At 33.8% G+C, this 23,732-nt stretch overlaps 1 protein-coding gene across 1 annotated transcript in view; it reads left to right on the top strand.

Moving 5' to 3' along the window:
* Positions 1-23,732, top strand: part of LOC148954505 (LIM domain kinase 1-like) — a 180,627-nt gene that overhangs the window by 138,367 nt on the left and 18,528 nt on the right. The window contains exons 9-11 of the mRNA XM_089086304.1: positions 15,484-15,727; positions 18,701-18,958; positions 22,942-23,178. Coding sequence (XP_088942430.1) covers positions 15,484-15,727; positions 18,701-18,958; positions 22,942-23,178 — 739 coding nt within the window. The remainder of the gene's footprint in view (positions 1-15,483; positions 15,728-18,700; positions 18,959-22,941; positions 23,179-23,732) is intronic.

The raw sequence follows: 23,732 nt of genomic DNA, 5'->3' as shown, positions 1-23,732 counted from the left end.
TCTGAAAGAGGATGGTCGTTGAAATTTCTTAATGACTAAATATTTAGTTTTTCTTCTAAAAGGCTTAATATTCTCAAGGTTTTAGCTTTTGGCGTATAAAAATAAACCTAAGAAAATTTATTTAGATGAAATCAGAGTATAAATCCAATCATTTTCATGTCTCTATAATTATTACAATTCTGTTTTTAGAATTATGGTTACTTTCGTACGACCTGCACTTTACTTTCACCTTGTTTCCCAAAAAACTGTTTAAAATTAGGGGTTTTTTTTGTAATTGTTTTCGTTTTTGCTTTATTGTTCGACTTGATAGGAATTCCGAAACAGGATGGTCGTTGAAATTTCTTAATGACTAAAGATTTTGTTTTTCTTCTAAAAGGCTTAATATTCTCAAGTTTTTAGCTTTTGACGGATAATATTAAACCTAAGGAAATTTATGTATTTGGAATAAGCGTATAAAGCCAATCATTTTCATGTATCTATAATTATTAAAATTCTGTTTTTTAGAGTTATGGTTACTTTCGGATGAGTTGCACTTTACTTTCACCTTTTTTCCCAAAAACTGTTTAAAATTAGGGGTTTTTTTTGTAATTTTTTTCGTTTTTGCTTTATTTTTCGACTTGATAGGATTTCCGAAACAGGATGGTCGTTGAAATTTCTTAATGACTAAAGATTTTGTTTTTCTTCTAAAAGGCGTAATATTCTCAAGGTTTTGGGACCCCCACCACCAAGGTCAGGTTACCTAACATTTCTAGGTGCCCCCCCCCAACCCCGGGGCCACGGGGTCGAAAGCCGGACATGGGGAGGACCCTCACCACCAAGGTCAGGTTAGGTTAGATTTGGTTAGGTTACCTAACATTTCTAGGTTAACTTACATCAGGTTAAGTGGCGCGCCACTTAACCTGATGTGGTCCCCTGGGGGTGGGGGGGGGCCCCTAGAAATGTTAGGTAACCTAACCTAAACTTGGTGGTGGGGGTCCCACCCGTGGTAGGCTTGGCTTTTTTTTCATATTTTAGAAAAGGGGTAAAGTGCTCCTAAGTAAGAGAGGGTGGGGGATGTCTTGATGAGAATCATACCCCCTGGGAAACAAGGTGAAAGTAAAGTGTAACTCGTCCGAAAGTAACCATAACTCTAAAAACAGAATTTTAATAATTATAGATACATGAAAATTATTGGATTTATACGCTGATTCCAAATACATAATTTTCCTTAGTTTTAATGTTATCCGTCAAAAGCTAAAACCTTGAGAATATTAAGCCTTTTAGAAGAAAAACAAAATCTTTAGTCATTAAGAAATTTCAACGACCATCCTGTTTCGGAATTCCTATCAAGTCGAACAATAAAGCAAAAACGAAAACAATTACAAAAAAACCCTAATTTTAAACAGTTTTTGGGAAACACGATGAAAGTAAAGTGCAACTCGTCCGAAAGTAACCATAACTCTAAAAACAGAATTTTAATAATTATAGATAAATGAAAATGATTGGCTTTATACGCTGATTCCAAATACAAAAATTTCCTTAGGTTTAATGTTATCCGTCAAAAGCTAACACCTTGAGAATATTAAGCCTTTTCGAAGAAAAACAAAATCTTTAGTCATTAAGAAGTTTCAACGACCATCCTGTTTCAGAATTCCTATCAAGTCGAACAATAAAGCAAAAGCGAAAACAATTACAAAAAAACCTTAATTTTAAACAGTTTTTGGGAAACAAGGTGAAAGTAAAGTGCAACTCGTCCGAAAGTAACCATAACTCTAAAAAAAGAATTTTAATAATTATAGATACATGAATATGATTGGCTTTATACGCTTATTCCAAATAAATAAATTTCCTTATGTTTAATGTTATCTGTCAAAAGCTAAAACCTTGAGAATATTAAGCCTTTTAGAAGAAAAACAAAATCTTTAGTCATTAAGAAATTTCAACGACCATCCTGTTTCGGAATTCCTATCAAGTCGAACCATAAAGCAAAAACGAAAACAATTACAAAAAAAAACCTAATTTTAAACAGTTTTTGGGAAACAAGGTGAAAGTAAAGGGCAACTCATCCGAAAGTAGCCATAACTCTAAAAAACAGAATTTTAATAATTATAGATACATGAAAATGATTGGCTTTATATGCTTATTCCAAATACATAAATGTCCTTAGGTTTAATGTTATCCGTCAAAAGCTAAAAACTTGAGAATATTAAGCCTTTTAGAAGAAAAACAAAATCTTTAGTCATTAAGAAATTTCAAAGACCATCCTGTTTCAGAATTCCTATCAAGTCGAACAATAAAGCAAAAACGAAAACAATTACAAAAAAAACCCTAATTTTTAACAGTTTTTGGGAAACAAGGCGAAAGTAAAGTGCAACTCGTCCGAAAGTAACCATAACTCTAAAAACAGAATTTTAATAATTATAGATACATGAAAATAATTGGCTTTATACGCTTATTCAAAATACATAAATTTCCTTATGTTTAATGTTATCTGTCAAGAGCTAAAACCTTGAGAATATTAAGCCTTTTAGAAGAAAAACAAAATCTTTAGTCATTAAGAAATTTCAACGACCATCCCGTTTCAGAATTCCTATAAAGTTGAACAATAAAGCAAAAACGAAAACAACTACAAAAAAACCCTAATTTTAAACAGTTTTTGGGAAACAAGGTGAAAGTAAAATGCAACTCGTCCGAAAGTAACCATAACTCTAAAAACAGAATTTTAATAATTATAGATACATGAAAATGATTGGCTTTATACGCTTATTCCAAATACATAAATTTCCTTAGGTTTAATGTTATCCGTCAAAAGCTAAAACCTTGAGATATTAGCCTTTAGAGAAAACAAATCTTTAGTCATTAAAGCAAAAACGAAAACAAACAAAAATCCCTAATTTTAAACAGTTTTTGGAAACAAGGTGAAAGTAAGTACTCCGAAAGTAACCATAACTCTAAAAACAGAATTTTAATAATTATAGATACATGAAAATGATTGGCTTTATACGCTGATGTTTCAGAATTCCTATCAAGTCGAACAATAAAACAAAAAACGAAAACAATAACAAAAAAAACCCTAATTTTAAACAGTTTTTTGGAAACAAGGTGAAAGTAAAGTGCAACTCGTCCGAAAGTAACCATAACTCTAAAAATAGAATTTTTATAATTATAGATATATGAAAAGTATTGGTTTTATACGCGGATTTCAAATATATATATTTCCTTAGGTATAATGTTAAATGTCAAAAGCTAAAACCTTGAGAAAATTAAGCCTATTAGAAGAAAAACTAAATCTTTAGTCATTAAGAAATTTCAATGATTATCCTCTTTCAGAATTCCTATCAAGTCGAACAATAAAGCAAAAAACGAAAACAATTACAAAAAAAAACCCTAATTTTAAACAGTTTTTTTGGGAAACAAGGTGAAAGTAAAGTGCAACTCGTCCGAAAGTAACCATAAGTCTAAAAACAGAATTTTAATAATTATAGATACATGAAAATGATTGTCTTTATACGCTGATTCCAAATACATAAATTTCCTTAGGTTTAATGTTATCCGTCAAAAGCTAAGACCTTGAGAATATTAGGCCTTTTAGAATAAAAACAAAATCTATAGTCATTAAGAAATTTCAACGATCATCCAGTTTCAGAATTACTATCATGTCGAACAATAAAGCAAAATCGAAAACAACTAAAAAAAAACCCTAATTTTAAACAGTTTTTGGGAAACAAGGTGAAAGTAAAGTGCAACTCGTCCGAAAGTAACCATAACTCTAAAAACAGAATTTTAATAATTATAGATACATGAAAATGATTGGCTTTATACGCTGATGTTTCAGAAGTCCTATCAAGTCGAACAATAAAACAAAAAACGAAAACAATTACAAAAAAAACCCTAATTTTAAACAGTTTTTTGGGAAACAAGGTGAAAGTAAAGTCCAACTCGTCCGAAAGTAACCATAACTCTAAAAACAGAATTTTAATAATTATAGATACATGAAAATGATTGGCTTTATACGCTGATTCCAAATACATAAATTTCCTTAGGTTTAATGTTATCCGTCAAAAGCTATAAACTTGAGAATATTAAGCCTTTTAGAAGAAAAAACAAAATCTTTCGTCATTAAGAAATTTCAACGACCATCCTGTTTCAGAATTCCTATCAAGTAGAACAGTAAAGCCAAAACGAAAACAACTACAAAAAAAACCCTAATTTTTAATAGTTTTTGGGAAACAAGGTGAAAGTAAAGTGCAACTCGTCCGAATGTAACCATAACTCTAAGAAAGAGAATTTTAATAATTATAGATACATGAAAATGATTCGCTTTATACGCTTATTACAAATACATAAATTTCCTTATGTTTAATGTTATCCGTCAAAAGCTAAAACCTTGAGAATATTAAGCCCTTTAGAAGAAAAACAAAATCTTTAGTCATTAAGAAATTTCAATGACTATCCTGTTTCAGAATTCCTATCAAGTCAAACAATAAAGCAAAAAACGAAAACAATTAAAAAAAAAACCCTAATTTTAAACAGTTTTTTGGGAAACAAGGTGAAAGTAAAGTGCAACTCGTCCGAAAGTAACCATAACTCTAAAAACACAATTTTAATAGTTATAGATACATGAAAATGATTGGCTTTATACGCTGATTCCAAATACATAAATTTCTTTAGGTTTAATGTTATCCGCCAAAAGCTAAAACCTTGAGAATATTAAGCCCTTTAGAAGAAAAACAAAATCTTTAGTTATTAAGAAATTTCAACGACCATCCTGTTTCAGAATTCCTATCAAGTCGAACAATAAAGCAAAAACGAAAACAACTACAAAAAAACCCCCTACTTTTAACCAGTTTTTGGGAAACAAGGTGAAAGTAAAGTCCAACTCGTCCGAAAGTAACCATAACTCTAAAAACAGAATTATAATAATTATAGATACATGAAAATGATTGGCTTTATACGTTGATTCAAAATACATAAATTTCCTTAGGTTTAATGTTATCCGTCAAAAGCTAAAACCTTGAGAATATTAAGCCTTTTAGAAGAAAAACAAAATCTTTAGTCATTAAGAAATTTCAACGACCATCCTGTTTCGAGAATTCCTATCAAGTCGAACAATAAAGCAAAAACGAAAACAATTACAAAAAAAACCCTAATTTTAAACAGTTTTTGGGAAACAAGGTGAAAGTAAAGTGCAACTCGTCCGAAAGTAACCATAACTCTAAAAACAGAATTTTAATAATTATAGATACATGAAAATGATTGGCTTTATACGCTTATTCCAAATACATAAATTTCCTTAGGTTTAATGTTATCCGTCAAAAGCTAAAACCTTGAGAATATTAAGCCTTTTAGAACAAAAACAAAATCTTTAGTCATTAAGAAATTTCAATGACTATCCTGTTTCAGAATTCCTATCAAGTCGAACAATAAAGCAAAAAACGAAAACAATTACAAAAAAAACCCTAATTTTAAACAGTTTTTTGGGAAACAAGGTGAAAATAAAGTGCAACTCGTTCGAAAGTAACCATAACTCTAAAAACAGAATTTTAATAATTATAGATACATGAAAATGATTGGCTTTATACGCTGATTCCAAATACATAAATTTCCTTAGGTTTAATGTTATCCGCCAAAAGCTTAAACCTTGACAATATTAAGCCCTTTAGAAGAAAAACAAAATCTTTAGTCATTAAGAAATTTCAACGACCATCCTGTTTCAGAATTCCTATCGAGTCGAACAATAAAGCAAAAACGAAAACAATTACAAAAAAAACCCTAATTTTAAATAGTTTTTTGAGAAACAAGGTGAAAGTAAAGTGCAACTCGTCCGAAAGTAACAATAACTCAAAAAACAGAATTTTAATAATTATAGATACATGAAAATGATTGGCTTTATACGCTGATTCTAAATACATAAATTTCCTTAGGTTTAATGTTATACTTCAAAAGCTAAAACCTTCAGAATATTAAGCCTTTTAGAAGAAAAACAAAATATTTAGTCATTAAGAAATTTCAATGACCATCCTGTTTCAGAATTCCTATCAAGTCGAACAATAAAGCAAAAAACGAAAACAATTACAAAAAAAAACCTAATTTTAAACAGTTTTCTGGGAAACAAGGTGAAAGTAAAGTGCAACTCGTCCGAAAGTAACCATAACTCTAAAAACAGAATTTTAATAATTATAGATATATGAAAATGATTGGCTTTATACGCTGATTCCAAATACATAAATTTCCTTAGCTTTAATGTTATCCGTCAAAAGCTAAAACCTTGAGAATATTAAGCCTTTTAGAAGAAAAAACAAAATCTTTAGTCATTAAGAAATTTCAACGACCCTCCTGTTTCAGAATTCCTATCAAGTCGAACAATAAAGCAAAAACGAAAACAATTACAAAAAAAACCCTAATTTTAAACAGTTTTTTGGAAACAAGGTGAAAGTAAAGTGCAACTCGTCCGAAAGTAACCATAACTCTAAAACCAGAATTTTAATACTTATAGATACATGAAAAGGATTGGCTTTATATGCTGATTCCAAGTACATAAATTTCCTTAGATTTAATGTTATCCGTCAAAAGCTAAAACCTTGAGAATATTAAGCCTTTTAGAACAAAAACAAAATCTTAAGTCATTAAGAAATTTCAATGACTATCCTGTTTCAGAATTCCTATCAAGTCGAAAAATAAATCGAAAAACGAAACAAACAACAAAAAAAAACCTAATTTTAAACAGTTTTTTGGGAAACAAGGTGAAAGTAAAGTCCAACTCGTCCGAAAGTAACCATAACTCTAAAAACAGAATTTTAATAGTTATAGGTACATGAAAATGATTGTCTTTATACGCTGATTCCAAATACATAAATTTCTTTAGGTTTAATGTTACCCGCCAAAAGCTAAAACCTTGAGAACATTAAGCCTTTTAGAATAAAAAACAAAATCTTTAGTCATTAAGAAAGTTCAACGACCATCCTGTTTCAGAATTCCTATCAAGTCGAACAATAAAGCAAAAACGAAAACAACTACAAAAAAACCCCTAATTTTAAACAGTTTTTTGAGAAACAAGGTGAAAGTAAAGTGCAACTCGTCCGAAAGTAACCATAACTCTAAAAACAGAATTTTAATAATTATAGATACATGAAAATGATTGGCTTTATACGCTGATTCCAAATACATAAATTTCTTTAGGTTTAATGTTACCCGCCAAAAGCTAAAACCTTGAGAATATTAAGCTTTTTAGAAGAAAAAACAAAATCTTTAGTCATTAAGAAATTTCAACGAGCATCCTTTTTCGTAATTCCGAACAAGTCAAACAGTAAAGCAAAAAAGAAACCAACTACAAAAAAAACAACCTAATAAAAAACAGTATTTTGAGAAACAAGGTGAATGTAAAGTACACCTCATTTAAAAGTAACAATAACTCTAAAAACAGAATTTTAATAATAATAGGTACATGAAAATGATTGTCTTTATACGCTTATTCCAAATACATAAATTTCTTTAGGTTTAATGTCGAGGAGGTATTCTTTAACTGAAACCCTGTACAACTGAACCCCCATGCAACTGAACCCTCCTGCTACTGATCCCTCATGCAACTCGACCCCATTTAACTAAACCTCCGTGTAACTGTACCCTCTTTAACTGAACTCTTATGCAACTCAACCCTCCATGCAACCCATCTCTTTCAAAACACTTTTCAGTCATTTCTCGTTAAATTGACAATGCTCTCCAAAACATCACTTGTGTATTATGCAGTACATAATCATGGCATCTCCTCCAATTCGCAAATCCCATTACCCTTTTTTTTGCAAAGGTTAATCAAACATCCCCGATTGTAAAAGCATTAAAAAATTTTCCAATCACTAATTACCCCTTTTTTGCAAATGCTAAAAAAAAAAAAAAACCTGTCCTTACGTCAGAAAAAATTTTCCTTAATCCGCGTCGTAGAAGTATTAGATATAGGACCGGTATTGCGTAAATCTCTTGGCAAAGGTGTAATGCCCTGTAGAATAGGACTACTAGAAAAACCTGTTTGGTACATAGGACTCTTAGAAGTATAAGGTTCTAGTCTACTCTTACAACCCTTGCCCTGAGAGCTGTCAACCCTAGAGGCATTGTTTTAGTTCTTGGGACGATTTTGAGCAAAATCGCTATCTCACAATTTTAATCAGATCCGGTGAAGACGGATTGTCGGAAGATGGGGGGGGGGCTAGCTGCCCTCCTTCATTTTTGACTCTTAAAAAGGAACTAGAAATTCCAATTTATAACCAAATGAGCCTTCTCTAAAGTTTATACAACCATCCCTTCCATAAAAACCCTAAAAACCTCCTAAGCATAACTTACAACCCTTGCCCCTAGACTCTGGGGTTTGTTTTAACCCTAAAAGCCTTTTTATATGATATTTAGACTCTTTTGAAATAATTGGCTATCTCAAAATTTCTATTATATGTATTTCGGGACAATACGACGTGTGTGTGGGGGGGCAGCTGCACTCCGATCACTTTGACTCTTAAAAAGAGCACTAGAACTTCTGATTATCAATCCAATGAGCCCCGTTCGAAGTTTATATGACCATGCTTTCTATAAAAAATCTTATATATCCCCAATACCCCCAGGGCATAACTTACAACACTTGCCCTGAGGGTGGGGGGGATTTGTTATCCTCAGAGACATAATTTCCGGACCTTACAATTGCATTGAACAAAATGGCTATTTTCAAAACCTTTTCAAAGCTTTTTCAGACTATTTCAAAACTTTGATTGGAAGTGTTGGGGAAATGGTGGGCGTGGCAGGGGGTTATTTGCTCTCCAATTACTTTCGACTATTGAAAAGGGCACTAGCACTTTCAATTTTAAATCGAATGAGCCCTTTTTGAAGTTTCTACGACAACGCTTTCTTTAAAAAGCTTTTTATGTCCCTAGGGCATAACTTACAACCCTTGTCCTGAGGGCTATGGGGGTGTATGGGGGGCATTCGCCCTCCGATCACCCTCGACTATTAATAAGGTTACTAGTCCTCTCAATTTCCAATCAAATGAGCCCTTTTGAAGTTTCTACGACAATACTTTCTATAAAAGCCTTATATGCCCCCAGGTCATAAATTACACCCTTTGCCCTTGAGGACCGTTTGGGGAAGGGGGTTGTCATCTTCAAAAACATAATTTCCGAACCTTTCAACTACGTTTAACAAAATGGCTGTCGAAATTTTTGATTGGATGTGTTTGAGAACGGGGTGGGTATGAGAGGGGGGTTAGTTGTTTTTCAATCTCTTTTGGCTATTAAAGTGAGACTAGCTATTTCATGTTCTAATCCAATGAAACCTATCTAAAGTTTCTACAATAGCGCTTTCTGTAAAAACCTTATATGCCCCCAGGCCATAACTTACAGCCCTTGCCCTGAGTGCTCCTTTACAACCTTTGCCCTTGAGGACTGTAGTGGCGGGGGGGGGGGTTGTTATGCTCAAAAACACAATTTCCGGATCTTTGAACTACGTTGAACAAAATGACTATCTCAAAATTTTGATTGATTGTGTCTGGGGAAATTGTGGGCTTGGGAGGGCTGTTAGTTGCCCTTCAATCACTTTTGACTATCATACGAAAAATTTTCATTAATAAGTACGCTGATTATGCTTGCAATCAGTCGAGGCCGTATCCAGGGGGATCTATAGGGTTTCAATCCACCCCTCCCCACCGTGAAATTTTTGTCCGACTCGTTAAAAATTAAGCACATAAACAAATTTTTGATGTGTTTTTAAATGTTTTTTGCAACCCCCTCCCTCGAAAAACAATTCTGGATACGCCCTTGCAATCAGTAATAAAAGAATATACTTTTAATGAACTTTCATTTGGAAAGATATTCCAATAACTAAAGCAGGCGCGGATCCAGGATTTTTTTCGGGGGGGGGGGGGAGTTACTAATTTTTGACTCAGTTATCGACTAATTTTACTGATTTTTACCTAGGTTTTAATAATTTTCGACTTATTTTCGACTCGGTCAAAAATTTCGGGGGGGCGGGGGGTTCAAACCGGGTAAACCCCCCCTGGATACGGCCTTGAACTAAAGTACGGAATTTCCCGGATACATCTATTTATGTATATATATATATATATATATATATATATATATATATATATATATATATATATATATATATATATATATATATATATATATATATATATATATATATATATATATATATATATATATATATATATATATATATATATATATATATATATATATATATAAATATATATATATATATATATATATATATATGCGCATATGCATATATATATATATATATATATATATATATATATATATATATATATATATATATATATATATATATATATATATATATATATATATATATATATATATATATATATATATATATATATATGTATATATATATATATATATATATATATATATATATATATATATATATATATATATATATATATATATATATATATATATATATATATTGAAAATTTTCGCAAATAATGACTGAAAAAGCGAGTTATTTAACAATTGACCATGCTCTCGTCGTTATGATAATTTTTTTTCGTATTAAATAAACAATAATGATTAGGTATCATCAATGACTTTGCTAGGTTTTTAAAAACCCTATTCATTTCTTGAAGCTATTGACTACACAATAAAGAAGCGAGTCGGAATTAGAAATTTCATTAAAGTCATGAGCGTAATACTTTGAATTTACAGCTAAAAATAACTAGCTGGAAACACTTTCCACTAGTGGTCTGGATTTGCTTCCCAAATCTAGTCAATTCTTGTCTTCTCGCGAATAACAGTCTAGCCCATGGCTCACACTGAAGCTCACATTTTCATAAATATAAAAGTACTTTCGTACATGAGCGTTGAATATTTTCTTATCGACTCTGTGATCATGACCTCAATGCTGAAAAATGACTAAGCTACAAGTTCACAGGTTGTTTTCTGACTAGTACAACCTGTTCAAAAAGTACAAATTGAAACTTTAAGCTATGGAAAAGGCGGTGCTTATTAAAATATATTTAACTTCATTATGTAATCAAAAAACCACTATGTAATTAGTGTCACTCCAATTTGATATTTGCGTGGACCTAGTGTGACCGGTTGACCGAGTCTCAAACTTAACTCCCCCATGCTGCAAATTGCTGAAAAATGTAGTTCGAACTACGCCTTCGAACTACGAACTTCGCAAGAAAACGCACAAAAATACATTGAAAATCGCAGCCATGGTGCGCAAAAATAGCAACTACCCTTACCTTACGGAGAACGAGTTTCATTACGACTGCAGCTGTTGAAAGTCTATTATTGCTACAAAGTAATCAACAAAATTTCAAAAATTACTGCAAAATGGCCGTTTTTGCTTCGTCCTTCAAATTTCAACGGTTTTTTTTTTGCTGCAGGTTTATTTGTCATAACAGTTCAACGGCTGCACTGAACCGTTGAAAAATAAATCAGTTATTTTGAATCATAGCCTCTTTGAGCCAGACAATGCAAGTAACTGAGAAACTAATAATACTTATTAGAAGTCGTCCATTAATATATGTTAAAAGGACATGAGAGACATGCAAAACCATTTAATCCTCAATGCCTGGGAGAAATTTTCCAAGGAAATGAGCATAGAAGATAAAATCTATATTCTTAATAAGACACAGTTAGCCTAGGTGAATAAGGCTAGCCTTTAAAACATCTTTTCTTGGCTTCTGAAACTTGATTCAGCCTATTATTATGACTATGCTGTTGGAGTATCTCATAATAGTTTTTGCGCATCAACGTCGGCAATGTGCCGTTTCTGTGTGAGCAGTTTTGAGTTCTTCCTGCATCCGCTGTCCGTGGGCCGTCTGCGATAAAAGTAAAAACAACCCGTGGTTCATTTATAAATATTAACATTTTGATTACTAAATATCAGTGTATATGTATATTAAACTGGCAATGCACATTCATTTGTATTTTTTCAGTAAAGTACAAATTTTGTTCTGGCCTTGGGAAGGCATATGGGTTTTGCGCCCAACTTATATTAATTTCTGCTCGTTTTGAGTTTGATTCGTATATCTATTGTAATTCCTGTTCGTTTGGGGTTTGATTTATTTATTGATCCTGATTTGCGGTACTTTCACGCTTGGTTGATTATTTTATGCCATTTTTGTTCATTTTCTGTTAAATAGAGATCTTTAATTTTCTTTTAAAAGCTTATCTTGTGCAAAAAGTTTTGAAATTAATTTCTGTTCGTTTTATATTGACAGTCTTTTCAGGGAGAAAGAAAATAACACTTCAAATATTTTCGTTTATTAAGACTTGATTGTTTGGCCTGCTATTTGTATGCTGGAGAAAAATTTTCTGGAATTTTTAACAACATACACCTTCTTAAAAATCTGGACACAAATAGTACTGTTTAATTTAGTTTCATAACTCCCCTAGTTGACCTGAAATGGAAAACTTGATACAATTCGCAAAAAAATCTGTTTACTTTCTTTTATAGCTTGGATACACCTACGTTATTTTGATTTGGTTAAATTTTAAGAGCAGAAATGGGAGAATTGGCGCGGGTGGATGGGAGTGGAAGGGGAATTAGTTGCACTCAAATCACTTTCGACTATTAAAAAGGGTATCAGCCCTTTCGATTGTCGATCAAATGAGCCCTTTTTCGAAGTTCCCACGACAATTCTTTCGATACGAAGTGCCCTGGTCTTAACAACAAAAACAAAAAAAAGTAATACATTATACCCACTTCAATATTTACTAAAAAAATGTCAAGCCTTCCAATCAATTTTGACTATTGAAAAGGGCACTAGACCTTTTGATTTACAATTGAATTAGTCCTTTCGAAAATGACAACACTTTCTATACACACCTTAAATGCCCCAGGGCATAAATTACAACCCTTACACTAAGGTCTGTTAGGGTGGTTGTCATCCTCCAAGACCGAATTTCCAGAACTTTTAACTACGTTAAACAACATGGCTATCTCAAAATTTTGATTGGATGTGTTTGGGGAAATGGTGGGCGTGAGAGGGGTGTTAGTCGCCTTCCAATTACTTTTGACTATTAAAAAGAGCACAAGCCACTCAAATTTCCAATTGAATGAGCGCGTTTTGAAGTTTTTATGACAACTTTTTCGATACGTAGTGCCCTGCTCTAAAGGAAAAAATAATCAATAATACATTGTGCCAACATCGGTCTTATATGTCCCCAGGGCATAAATTTAAACCCTTGCCCTGAGGGCTTTGGAGGAGTGCCCTTTGCTTTATTTATTCCCCGTTTCATGTCTCGCTTTTTAGCGCCCCCGTTTTTTACTAAGGAAGCGGGATCCCGCTACATATGATTTATACAACAACTTTCTATATAAACCTTATATGCCCCATGGGCATAACTTACAACCTTTGCACTGAGGGTTTTGAGGGGGTTTTCATCCTAAAAGACCTAATTTCCAAAACGTTCAACTACGTTGAACAAAATGGATATCTAAAAATTTTGATTGGATGTTTTGGAAAATTGTGGGTGTGAGAGGGGCGTTAGTCGCTATCCAATCTCTTTCAACTATTAAAAAAGGCACTAGCCCTTTCAATTTCCAATCGAGTGAGTCCTTTTGAAGTTTCTACGTCAACGCTTTCAATAAAAACTTTATATGCCACAGGGCATAACTTACAACCCTTGCCCTGAGGGCTGTTGGGGGGAGGATGTTGTCATCCTTAAAGACCTAATTTCCAAAACCTTCAACTACGTTGAATAAAATGGCTATCTAAAAATTTTGATTGTATGTGTTTGGGGGAAAGGTGGGCGTGAGAGGGGGGTTAGTTGCCCTTAAATCACTTTCGACTATTAAAAAGAGCACTATCCCTTTGAATTTTAAATCGAATGAGCCCTTTTTATGTTTCTACGACAAAGATTTCAATAAAAACCTTATATGTCCCCAGGGCATAACTTATAATCCTCGCCCTGAGGGTTGTGGGGGAGTGTCCTCCTCAAAAATATATTTTCTACCGGAAATCAACTACGCTGAACAAAATGGCTATCTCAATTTTTATTGCATGTGTTTGGGGGAATGATGGGCGTCGGGGGGGGGGGGGGAGTGGGCCGCTAGTAACATTCGACTATTAAAAAGGGCCCTAGCCCGTTTAATTTCCAATCGAATGAGCTTTTTTGGAAGTTTCTACGACAACGTATTCTTTAAAAACCTTATATGCCCCCAGGGCATAACTTAAAACCCTTGCCCTGAGGGATTTGGGGGAGTGTCCTCCTCAAAAACATATTTTTTATCTGGAAATCAACTACGCTGAACAAAATGGTTATTTCAAAATTGTGATTGGATGTGCTTGGGGAAATGATGGGTGTAGGGGGGCTAGTTGACCTCCAATCAGCTTCGACTATTAAAAAGGGCTCTAGCCCTTTGAATTTCCGATCGAATGAGCCTTTTTTGAAGTTTTTACGACAACGCCTTCTATAAAAAACCTGATATGCCCCCAGGGCATGACTTAAACCCCTTGCCCTGATGGTTGTGGGGGAGTGTCCTCCTAAAAAACATATTTCTATCTGGAAATCAACTACGCTGAACAAAATGGCTATCTCAAAAATTTTGATTGGATGTGTTTGGGGGAATGATGGGTGTAGGGGGGGGGCTACGTGCCCTGCAATCACTTTTGACTATTGAAAATTGCACTAGAACTCTCAATTTCCAATCGAATTAGACCCTTTTGAAGTTTCTACGACGACCCCTTCCATATAAAGTGCCCTGCTCTAAAGTAAAAAAAAATACATAGTACATTGTGCCAACATTGTTCTTATATGCCCTCAGGGCATAAATTAAAACCCTTACTTGCCCCGAGGGTTGTGGGGGAGTGTCCTCCTTAAAAAATATATTTTCTGTCCGGAAATCAACTATGCTGAACAAAATGGCTATCTCAAGATTTTGATTGGATGTGTTTGGGGGAATTATGGGCGTGGGGGGGGGGGGGGGCTAGATGCGCTCCAATCACTTTCGACTATTGAAAAGGGCACTAGCCACTCCAATTTCCAATCGAATGAGCCCTTTTCGAAGTTTTTACGACAACTCCTTCGATACGAAGTGCCCGGCTGAAGAAAAAAACAAAAACAAAAAAAAACACAATTGTGCCCATATCGTTCTTTACTTAGGCAGCGCTAGCGCGCTGCCTATTATTTGCAACCCCCTCTCGTCTGCTTGAAAGAACAAAAGTATGAAAGAAAGATAGTATTTTTTTTTATATTTGGGAAAGTAGGCCGAATAAATAAAAATACCATTGTATCTTCCCTTTATTGTTTTGTTGATTTACCCTCTGCAGTTTTAATTTTTTCTGGTATTGTTTTCATTTCCTACTTGTTTTGCCTTTGTATTACCTTCAAATTATCATATTACCTCCCGTTTTTCGGAAGATATCTGTCTTATTTCTCATATGTTTGATTTTGGATGACTGATGTGTTCATGCTCGTTTTGAAATATTTTTCAACATATCTCAATTTTAAATATATTTTTTAGTTCTCCAGAGAGGAAACCAACCCAGGATATATGTGACCTGGCAAGAACTCAGTCTTTTCGATTTGAACATCGGCGATCAACCCAACGTATATTTCGAGCCTCGGACCTAGTCAAAGGAGAGTTGCTGGGAAAAGGATTTTTTGGACAAGTTTATAAGGTTGTTCATCGGGATACACAAGAAATTATGGTTCTGAAAGAATTGCATAGGGTGGACGAAGAAGCCCAAAAAAATTTTCTGAAAGAGGTAATTTGACTCCCAGTTCTATGAATCTAGAGAGAAAAAAAAGACATGCTTCATCTCGGATTGCCATGTTACTGAAAAATAAGTTACTACTTTACCATCAAAAAAAGGAAAGACAAAAAAAAACAGGCGATAAATTACTATCTCCAAATAAATTTTGAGAACCCGCTCTCATCTAGCTATATGGCCAATAACTTGTAACGGAAAAAGAATGAAAATTCTTTTACATAAATTGTACTTTCTGTACTCATGGAAAATAGAACTCGACAGTAGCAACAGTAAATTCAAAACTATCTTGAAATTTATATAAAACCTAATTTCTACGTCACGAGGTCCATAAAAATTTCAGGTCTCATTAAGGGATGTTTAGATGCTAGTTCATCTGGTATTGGCCGAGTTGTCAATCGCTGTCCAAATCAGTTCGAGTTTGTCGATAATGGCAGACGAAGTACGACATTAAGTTTTTTTTATCTGTTTTTTCTTTTCAAAAAATTTCCTACGAAAGCTGCATGCATTTCAAACTTATAGCAAAAATGAACCTCTGTGGATTTTGACTTTCGAGCATAGTATTAATAAGCTGCAAAGGCTTGTGAATATTTATATTTGTTTGACCAAAACAAGTTTTTTTTTATGTAGTTTTTTTATGTTGTTTCTCTTTCTTGTTTTTTCGTACCGTTTCTCTTTCCATTTATTGTATTTTTCTACAGTATTCTGTTCTGTTTTTATGGGGAACCGAAAAAAAAAACAACGACAACCGCAAAACAACAGAGACAGAAACAGCTGTTTTTTGTACCATTTCTGTTTACCTTCCTTTTTTTCTTTACTGTTCTTAATAAGTCTGTTTTTTTTTGTTTTTTTTTGTCAATCCGTTTTACTTCACATTCTGAGTTTTTGTTTGCGAGTTGTGTCATACAACTGCCTTGCTGCTTTCCTGTGATTTGAGACATTTCTCATCTCACATTTAGCGTCCTTAAGTTTTGGAGGAAAGATCTACAAGTTTGAGAATTCATAGAGCACTCTAGAAGTAATGATTTAAGTCTGAGTTGATTTTTCCATTTGATTAATCTTGGTAAGCAGTTAATTGCCTGCTTGTTCGCATCCATATAATGTAATTAATAAATTGATTTTTGTAATTAAGGAAATGGGAACTGAGAGTTAAAGATTTGAGTCTTAGAACCAGAGGATTGAAAAAAAAAAGAAATAAAAAAGAAAGAATTATCTAAAAACAGATTACCACTGACCTATTACTTACCTAGAGTAAGTGTTCGAGAGCATCATGCTGTAGGGTTGATCAACCTTGAATTTGTATTTGGTAGGATTTTACAATTAAGATCATCGGCATAATAGCTACCATTCCTGAATCAGCTATAAATGACATTTTTTTTTCTCGCTTGCCAGTTAAAAAAAGTTTTTTTTTAGTTTTGGTTAATATGGGCAGTGGTTCAAGCTTTACCAACTCGCACCTACCGATGCAATCATAATAAATAGTTGCTTACGGGTAAACGTCAACAGTTCCCTAAAAGTATTTGAGCTAGGTGAATAGTACTTGAAGATGTTTTATTAGTAGTTATTTGAGCTAATTGCTAAAACACCTTACTCTATGAATTTTTAAAATATCAAAGAAAGTCTGCATGTGAAACAGTTGCTTATCCTATAGAAAGCCAAAGAAAATAAATAAAAAAGGGTTTACTAACAACACAGTACGGTTTTGCCCAATAACGACTAGGTTCGCACGGTTTTCACCACCAATGTTTTCAAGGAAATATAAAAAAAGACTTATAATTAAGAATAACCTGATAAACCTGGGAAGGATAGTAAAGGTAAGAAACTTTTCTTCATAATAAATTTACCTGGTAGGATAAGTAATCTGGTAAAGAGTCTTAGAAAAAAAAAAAAACAAGAAGTTTTAATAAATCACCAAAACATATCAGAATAAAATCTGTCCCCCAAAAGTGAGCTTATGGCTTGTATTCACAGTTCATATAATTATCCAGTAAGCTTATCGCAGATCATCTCTGGTCTTTGTTCACGGTGCGAACAAAAAGCTCCTCCTATTTCTTTCTGTATTAGCGGGTTAGTGTGTCAACTCAATGAGAAATAGTTACAAAGTGCGTTATTCATAATTGCGAAAGCAGAAAAAAAACTTGGTGAGCCAGCCAAGTGGTTTGCAAGTGTCCCATCTTACTGGTATGACTTAATTTATATACACATTATGACTTAATCAATTATTTACATACAGTGGGCTCAAATGATTGGCCTATGTAGGATTTTTGTGAATTTTTATGAATTTTGTGAATTTTTGTGTTGATGAAATTTGTGAAAATAAGGAATTTGTTTTTCTTCTAATAACTGGTGGAATAGGTGTGATGGTTTCAGGGGCAGATCCAGGATTTTTTTAGGGGAGGGGGGCGCAAAGTAGGTTGATCCGACAAACTTACGTTAGGAGCAAGTTTAATTAAAGCAAACTTGCGTAAAAAGGATTTTAGTAAAAAGTAAAAAGGATTTTACTCCATCTCCCCTCATATACTGAAATCCTTTAGTAAAAAGGATTTTACTCCATCTCCCCTCATACACTGAATAGTATATGTTGCAGAATAATTTTTGATCTTTACTTTCATTTGATAAAACTTGTTTGTTTTTTTAATTGAGTTTACGATCGACATTCAAATCGCACCCATACCTAACCAAGATAAATCTCATGCTTTGAAATATGAAATTCCAAGATATGAATGAAATTTCTAAGGCTTTGAGCAGTAGATTTTGAAGGTTGTTGTTGAAAAATATTCTGTCTCTTATTTGCAACCTAAAAACCTATTTTCACTAGGAAAGGCTGCACTATCCTTTTTTATTGGACCCCCCCCCCCAAAAAAAAAGATAATTTTTGTTTGATACTGGTTACGACCATACTTGTAGGAAACCTGAGCGCGTCTTGCTTATGGACCTGTATCGAACTTGACGGCAATTATTAATTTATAGGTTGCAGTGTTGAGAAGTCTTCATCACAAAAATGTATTGCGCTTCATTGGCGTATTGTACAAAGATAGACGTCTTCAACTGGTCACTGAGTACGTCGGTGGCGGGACATTAAGAGAAAAGTTACAAGATGTAAATGAAAAACTGATCTGGGAGGAAAGAATTTCTTTTGGAAGGGATATCGGATCAGGAATGGCGTATCTGCATTCCAAAAACATTATACATAGAGACTTGAATTCAAATAACTGTCTTATTCGAGAGGTAAGTAATGTGTCTTAATTGGTTACTGCTACACACAGGGGAAGGAACATGAGATTCTTCCCAAATGATTGGAAGACTCTCCCCTGATCTAGGACAAGTATCCGGGGCAAATGCTGATATACCCAGGGTTTAACCTATTCGTATTCATTTCCCAAGTTCAGGTGACCTATCTTTATTTTTCTTTTAGCACCTTACATTTAATGGAATATCAAAATTTGGTTTAGAAAGAACAACAAATACATAATAAATTGTGTTTTAGGTTTATGCTGTGAAAGTCTACGCTAAAGTACCCATTTATAAAACCAAGGCTAAATAATTAGGAAGAGCACACATCCTCTCCATCATACAAAATATAGGATGTTAATGAAGAAATATAGGATGTTAATGAAGAAATATAGGATGTTAATGAATTAGGATGTTAATGAAGAAATATAGGATGTTAATGAAGATTTTTCTGAAGATAGTCACTAAAATGTAATATACAGCCTAAGCAAATATTTCGGCCATATATATAATAGCTGTTCTAAGCAAAACAAAAAATATTTCAGTCGACATTATATTTTTATTCCCGTCTTTAGAAAGCTCTCAATTATAGTTATGAGTAGAATTTATGCTAGCTGGGTTGTAGGTGCTAATCACTTGTTTTTCATAGGTTGCATACTAGCTATTTGTACTGTTTGGAAATTAGACTTAAAAAAGAAAAAAAATTATAGGAGCTGATTAAAGAGTTTTTTTAGTTGATGGAGGGGGCTTGGTGTATTTAGGTGTTATTAGTATTTTCAATTCTGACGCTTTTAGGGAATGGAAAAAAAGATATGTACGATTTTTGTCAAGTGTTCGGAAACATGTCCTATACATTGTCTAAATTTGACTTGTTTTTTTCTTATGTTTAAGAAATTCTTTTTCCGTCAGTGTGCTCAAAATATATTGGATATGGAACATAAAGAATGAAAAAATTGAAAGAAAGTAAATATAATTTTTTTTTTAATACTATCCCCATGTAAGGCCTTGGTTTTGCTAAAACACTACAAATATCATTCTTAATGTTGAAAAGATTTAAAAACTAATTATTGGCCAAGAAAAAAGTTCTCTCCCCCCTCTCTTTTTTACTCTCTCTCTCGCCGCCCTAATATGATACATACATAAAGACAGCAAAACTTATGGCCTACTCTTAAGGGGTGTATTGTCTTCCTCTAGAATTGGACCCGGTAAAACATCGTGTAATAAGAATCGATCACAGTCAGTCTCGATTTGGAGTGTGTGGTTTTAAACGCCTTATTTTCGGATAAAACCTCGTCTATTTTTTTGGATAAAAAGTTGTTCAACCTTGTGAGCGATTTCCCTGCGGACATTAATTTGAGATTTTTTTATTGTTATTTTAAAAATCAGATAACCTATAGCTGACTTTTTTGACAAATGGAGATTCCCTTGGGAAGATTCGTCTTTGCTCGCTGTTGCTGGTGTGTGGTTGCCAACAGAAAGTCTTTTTTAGTGAATTTCAAAATTCAACCAAATAGTCAGTAGTTTCACCGTGTTCCCTATGTGAGCTCTATTTTCTAACTTACATTGAACACAGATTTTGAAATCACAACACGCTCTTTCAGAGTGCCGTGTTTACTTGACTGTGCTGACCACTGACTGCACATAAATAGGAATAGCTGTCTGTGGAGATATCTGGCAAGATATACCAGGTAATAGGCTGAAGAGTGGAGGGTATCTGCCGCAAGGGCTGTACATACTCGCCGGCTTTAAGCTACCTTTGAATTTCTAGGAAAAGGTGCACGGGTCTCGGCACTTCCCCTATTTGTGTATATTGTGTCAGAACTGGCCATGACCTAAAGAGTTCTGTTGAATATGCTCTGCCAGTGTACCGAGTAGGATCGGTGATGTTGCATGTACTAAGTGCCTTCAGATGGTTTCAATTTTCACGTAATAAAGTTAAATATTCTTCCGAATTAAAGAACACATATCTGTGACCTTTGCTGACAAAAAAATGCTACTATTGTTTTGTCTTTGAAAGTGACCCGAAACCCGCTAAGACAACTACTTCAATTACGAGTTCAGTTGGACCTAGCCGGCTTCTTCTCTAGGTCGGCAGACTTGGGAATCTCTAAGCCTTGTATCCTACTCCTGCCATCTCTAGCCTTGGTGATTGTGAAAAACCCACAGTAAATACCCCTCCTGAAGTAGTAAGGGAAGTAATTAAGACCAATAAAACGTAAAACAGCAAAGACTTACCCGCTATAGGCTCGTCTTCATCTGAGTCTTTGCGAACCCCTGACCTTTCTATGTGCGTCACATGTGACATTTCCAGCTGGGGGAAGCCCCTCCTTTGGATGGCGTTCTAGTAAAAGATGGCAGCACGATGCATGATTTGCAATAGGCGTAGACCTAGTACTGGTTCTGTAGAAATCGTCCGGTTGGTGCTTTGCGTTCTCGTGTACTGCGTGCAACCAACGTCCCTGCCATATGCCCGAACAGCTAAACCAAAGTACCCAAACTTCTCCTGTTAAAGATTAATTGAGAAATATTCCAAAGGAACAAATCAACGAGCCCATAGTCTGCCGTTTCCATCTCCATATTCCCAAAGAACAAGTCAAAGAGCCCCTGCTCTGCCGTTTTTGCCTCCGGAGAATTTGTAGAAACTTTATGGACTGTCCCTTCCTACACATCTGCACAGATTTCTAGCTGAAAGTGAAGTGCCCCCTGTAAGTAAATTACGCAAGTGATTCTTACGTAATAATTGGTGTTCTGTTGATGGTTTATGGGTATGAAATGGAAGAGGAAGATAAGAAAGGACAAAAAAAGAGAATAATTACGCACTTGTAATAGCGATTAAACAATGCAAGGAAGCCAGAAATCGCTAACATTGTTATTTTGATCCGTTTTCTCGGTTAATCACTTACAGTGAGGTACCTGCCTGGAATAGCCTACATTGAACAAAATATCAAATTGGTCATCTTTAAAGCTCTTTATTGACTTCTAGAAACAAAGATTTAGGGAAAAAAGAGAGAAATTGATTCATGGTATTTGAATTAACTCGTTCATATTTCCTTCAATCTTCCTCAATTAGGCTTTTGAAGTCTGTAATTTATGGACTGTAATAAAAAGTGACTTATCATGTATTATGACTTCATATGGAGCAATTAACGAACTAACATGCATGTCCTTGTGTAGGAGTTAATTGTTTGTATCTCATTAATTACTGTAATTCCTAATGTTTTGTTCAACATTATGTCACTTTTATTTCTTATCTTAAAAAGCTTTGATGTTATTATAAAAAAATGTTAATAAAAAGCTTCAAGTACATTAATGCGGCTGGAAAATTTGCAATTAAGGCGAACGTATTATGACTGCTTGTATTTCACCAGTATGGTCAGGCTTCATCCCCGCTCCCTCCCAAGGACCTTAGAATTTTTCTAAGAATCAAGAATTTCTAAGAATTAGAGAGTTTCTAAGAATTAGAATTTTTCTAAGGATTTAAGAATCAAGAATTTTTTTTAGAGTTTTCCTATAACATCTTGTAAAATTCACGGATATTCCCCATTATTTCCTGTGCTGGGCAATTCGCCCCTCTACCCGTCGAAATATTTTTTTGTAAGACCCTGCATCCTGTTTTTTTTTAAAATTGAGTTTATAGACTGTGATATTAGGATATTTTTTACTATTTACTTACTATCGAACCTTTTTTACTATTTTAACCTCCATTGTCTTATGAGTTTCATTTTGGGACTCCTACAAGTTTCAGAAAATTTGCGGAAATTACCTTGAATATTTGTTTGGTGTTCTGAAATAGACTGACAATGCTAAAGAGGAGGTGGAGGGAAGACATTGAAAAATCAAAATAATTTCTAATCCTGGGTCGTTTTTAATCAAATCTCTGTCTTTTGCCTTTGTATGTCTTTTATTTTTATCATTTTATCATTTTACTTTTCTGTCATCTATTGTCTCTTTTATTTAATTAACTGTCAATTTTTTTTAAGGATCGTTCTGTTGTTGTGGCAGATTTTGGTCTGGCAAGAATAATTGGTACGAATAACGTAGATTCACCAGTAACCACTCCAAATAAATCACCTACAAAGCGACAGCCAAAAAAATATGAGCGCAAGAAAAGGTACACTGTTGTTGGAAATCCATATTGGATGGCACCAGAAATGATGAAAGGAAAGAAATATGATGAAAAAGTGGACGTTTTCTCTTTTGGAATTGTCCTTTGTGAGGTGTGCTGCCCTATTTTCATTTGTCCTATTGCCCACTTTTTTATTGTCCTATATTCCTTGCCCAATTTTCAATATCTTGTTTCACCTGTTTTTGCTCTAAAAAATCAATGTAAAAAAGCACGAATTTTGGATTTAGATACATTTAAAACTAAACTACCATGTATTTTCCACTTAAATTACAAGCTATTTTAAAGTCTAAAATGCTACCCCCCCCCCCCCCTGAAACGACGTTTTGAATTCACTGCTTGATGATTATTGATATCCATAAGCTGGGTTTCTTTTACTTTGGACGTTGAGATGCGGACTAGCGGGTACTCAAAGAAGCTTACCTGAACTTTAGTTATATTATTTAGCTATTTCGTAAAATTGTTATTTAGTAAAACAGTGGTGTTTATCTTGTTTTTCAACGTGGCTAATCAACAGCTTCTTCCTGCGTAATGCTTCTTAACAACAATCGTATTTTTATTAGCCAATAATGGATGTTTAGTTAGTCAGTTTTTGTATTTTTATCATCCTCATCTGACTATCTGACTTTAGTTAGCTAATCTATCTTT

Source organism: Artemia sp. Qi Xiang Cuo, chromosome 3 (assembly GCF_049724085.1).
Source record: "Artemia sp. Qi Xiang Cuo chromosome 3, ASM4972408v1, whole genome shotgun sequence".
Taxonomy (NCBI): domain Eukaryota; kingdom Metazoa; phylum Arthropoda; class Branchiopoda; order Anostraca; family Artemiidae; genus Artemia; species Artemia sp. Qi Xiang Cuo.
This window is presented reverse-complemented; position numbering and strand designations above follow the sequence as displayed.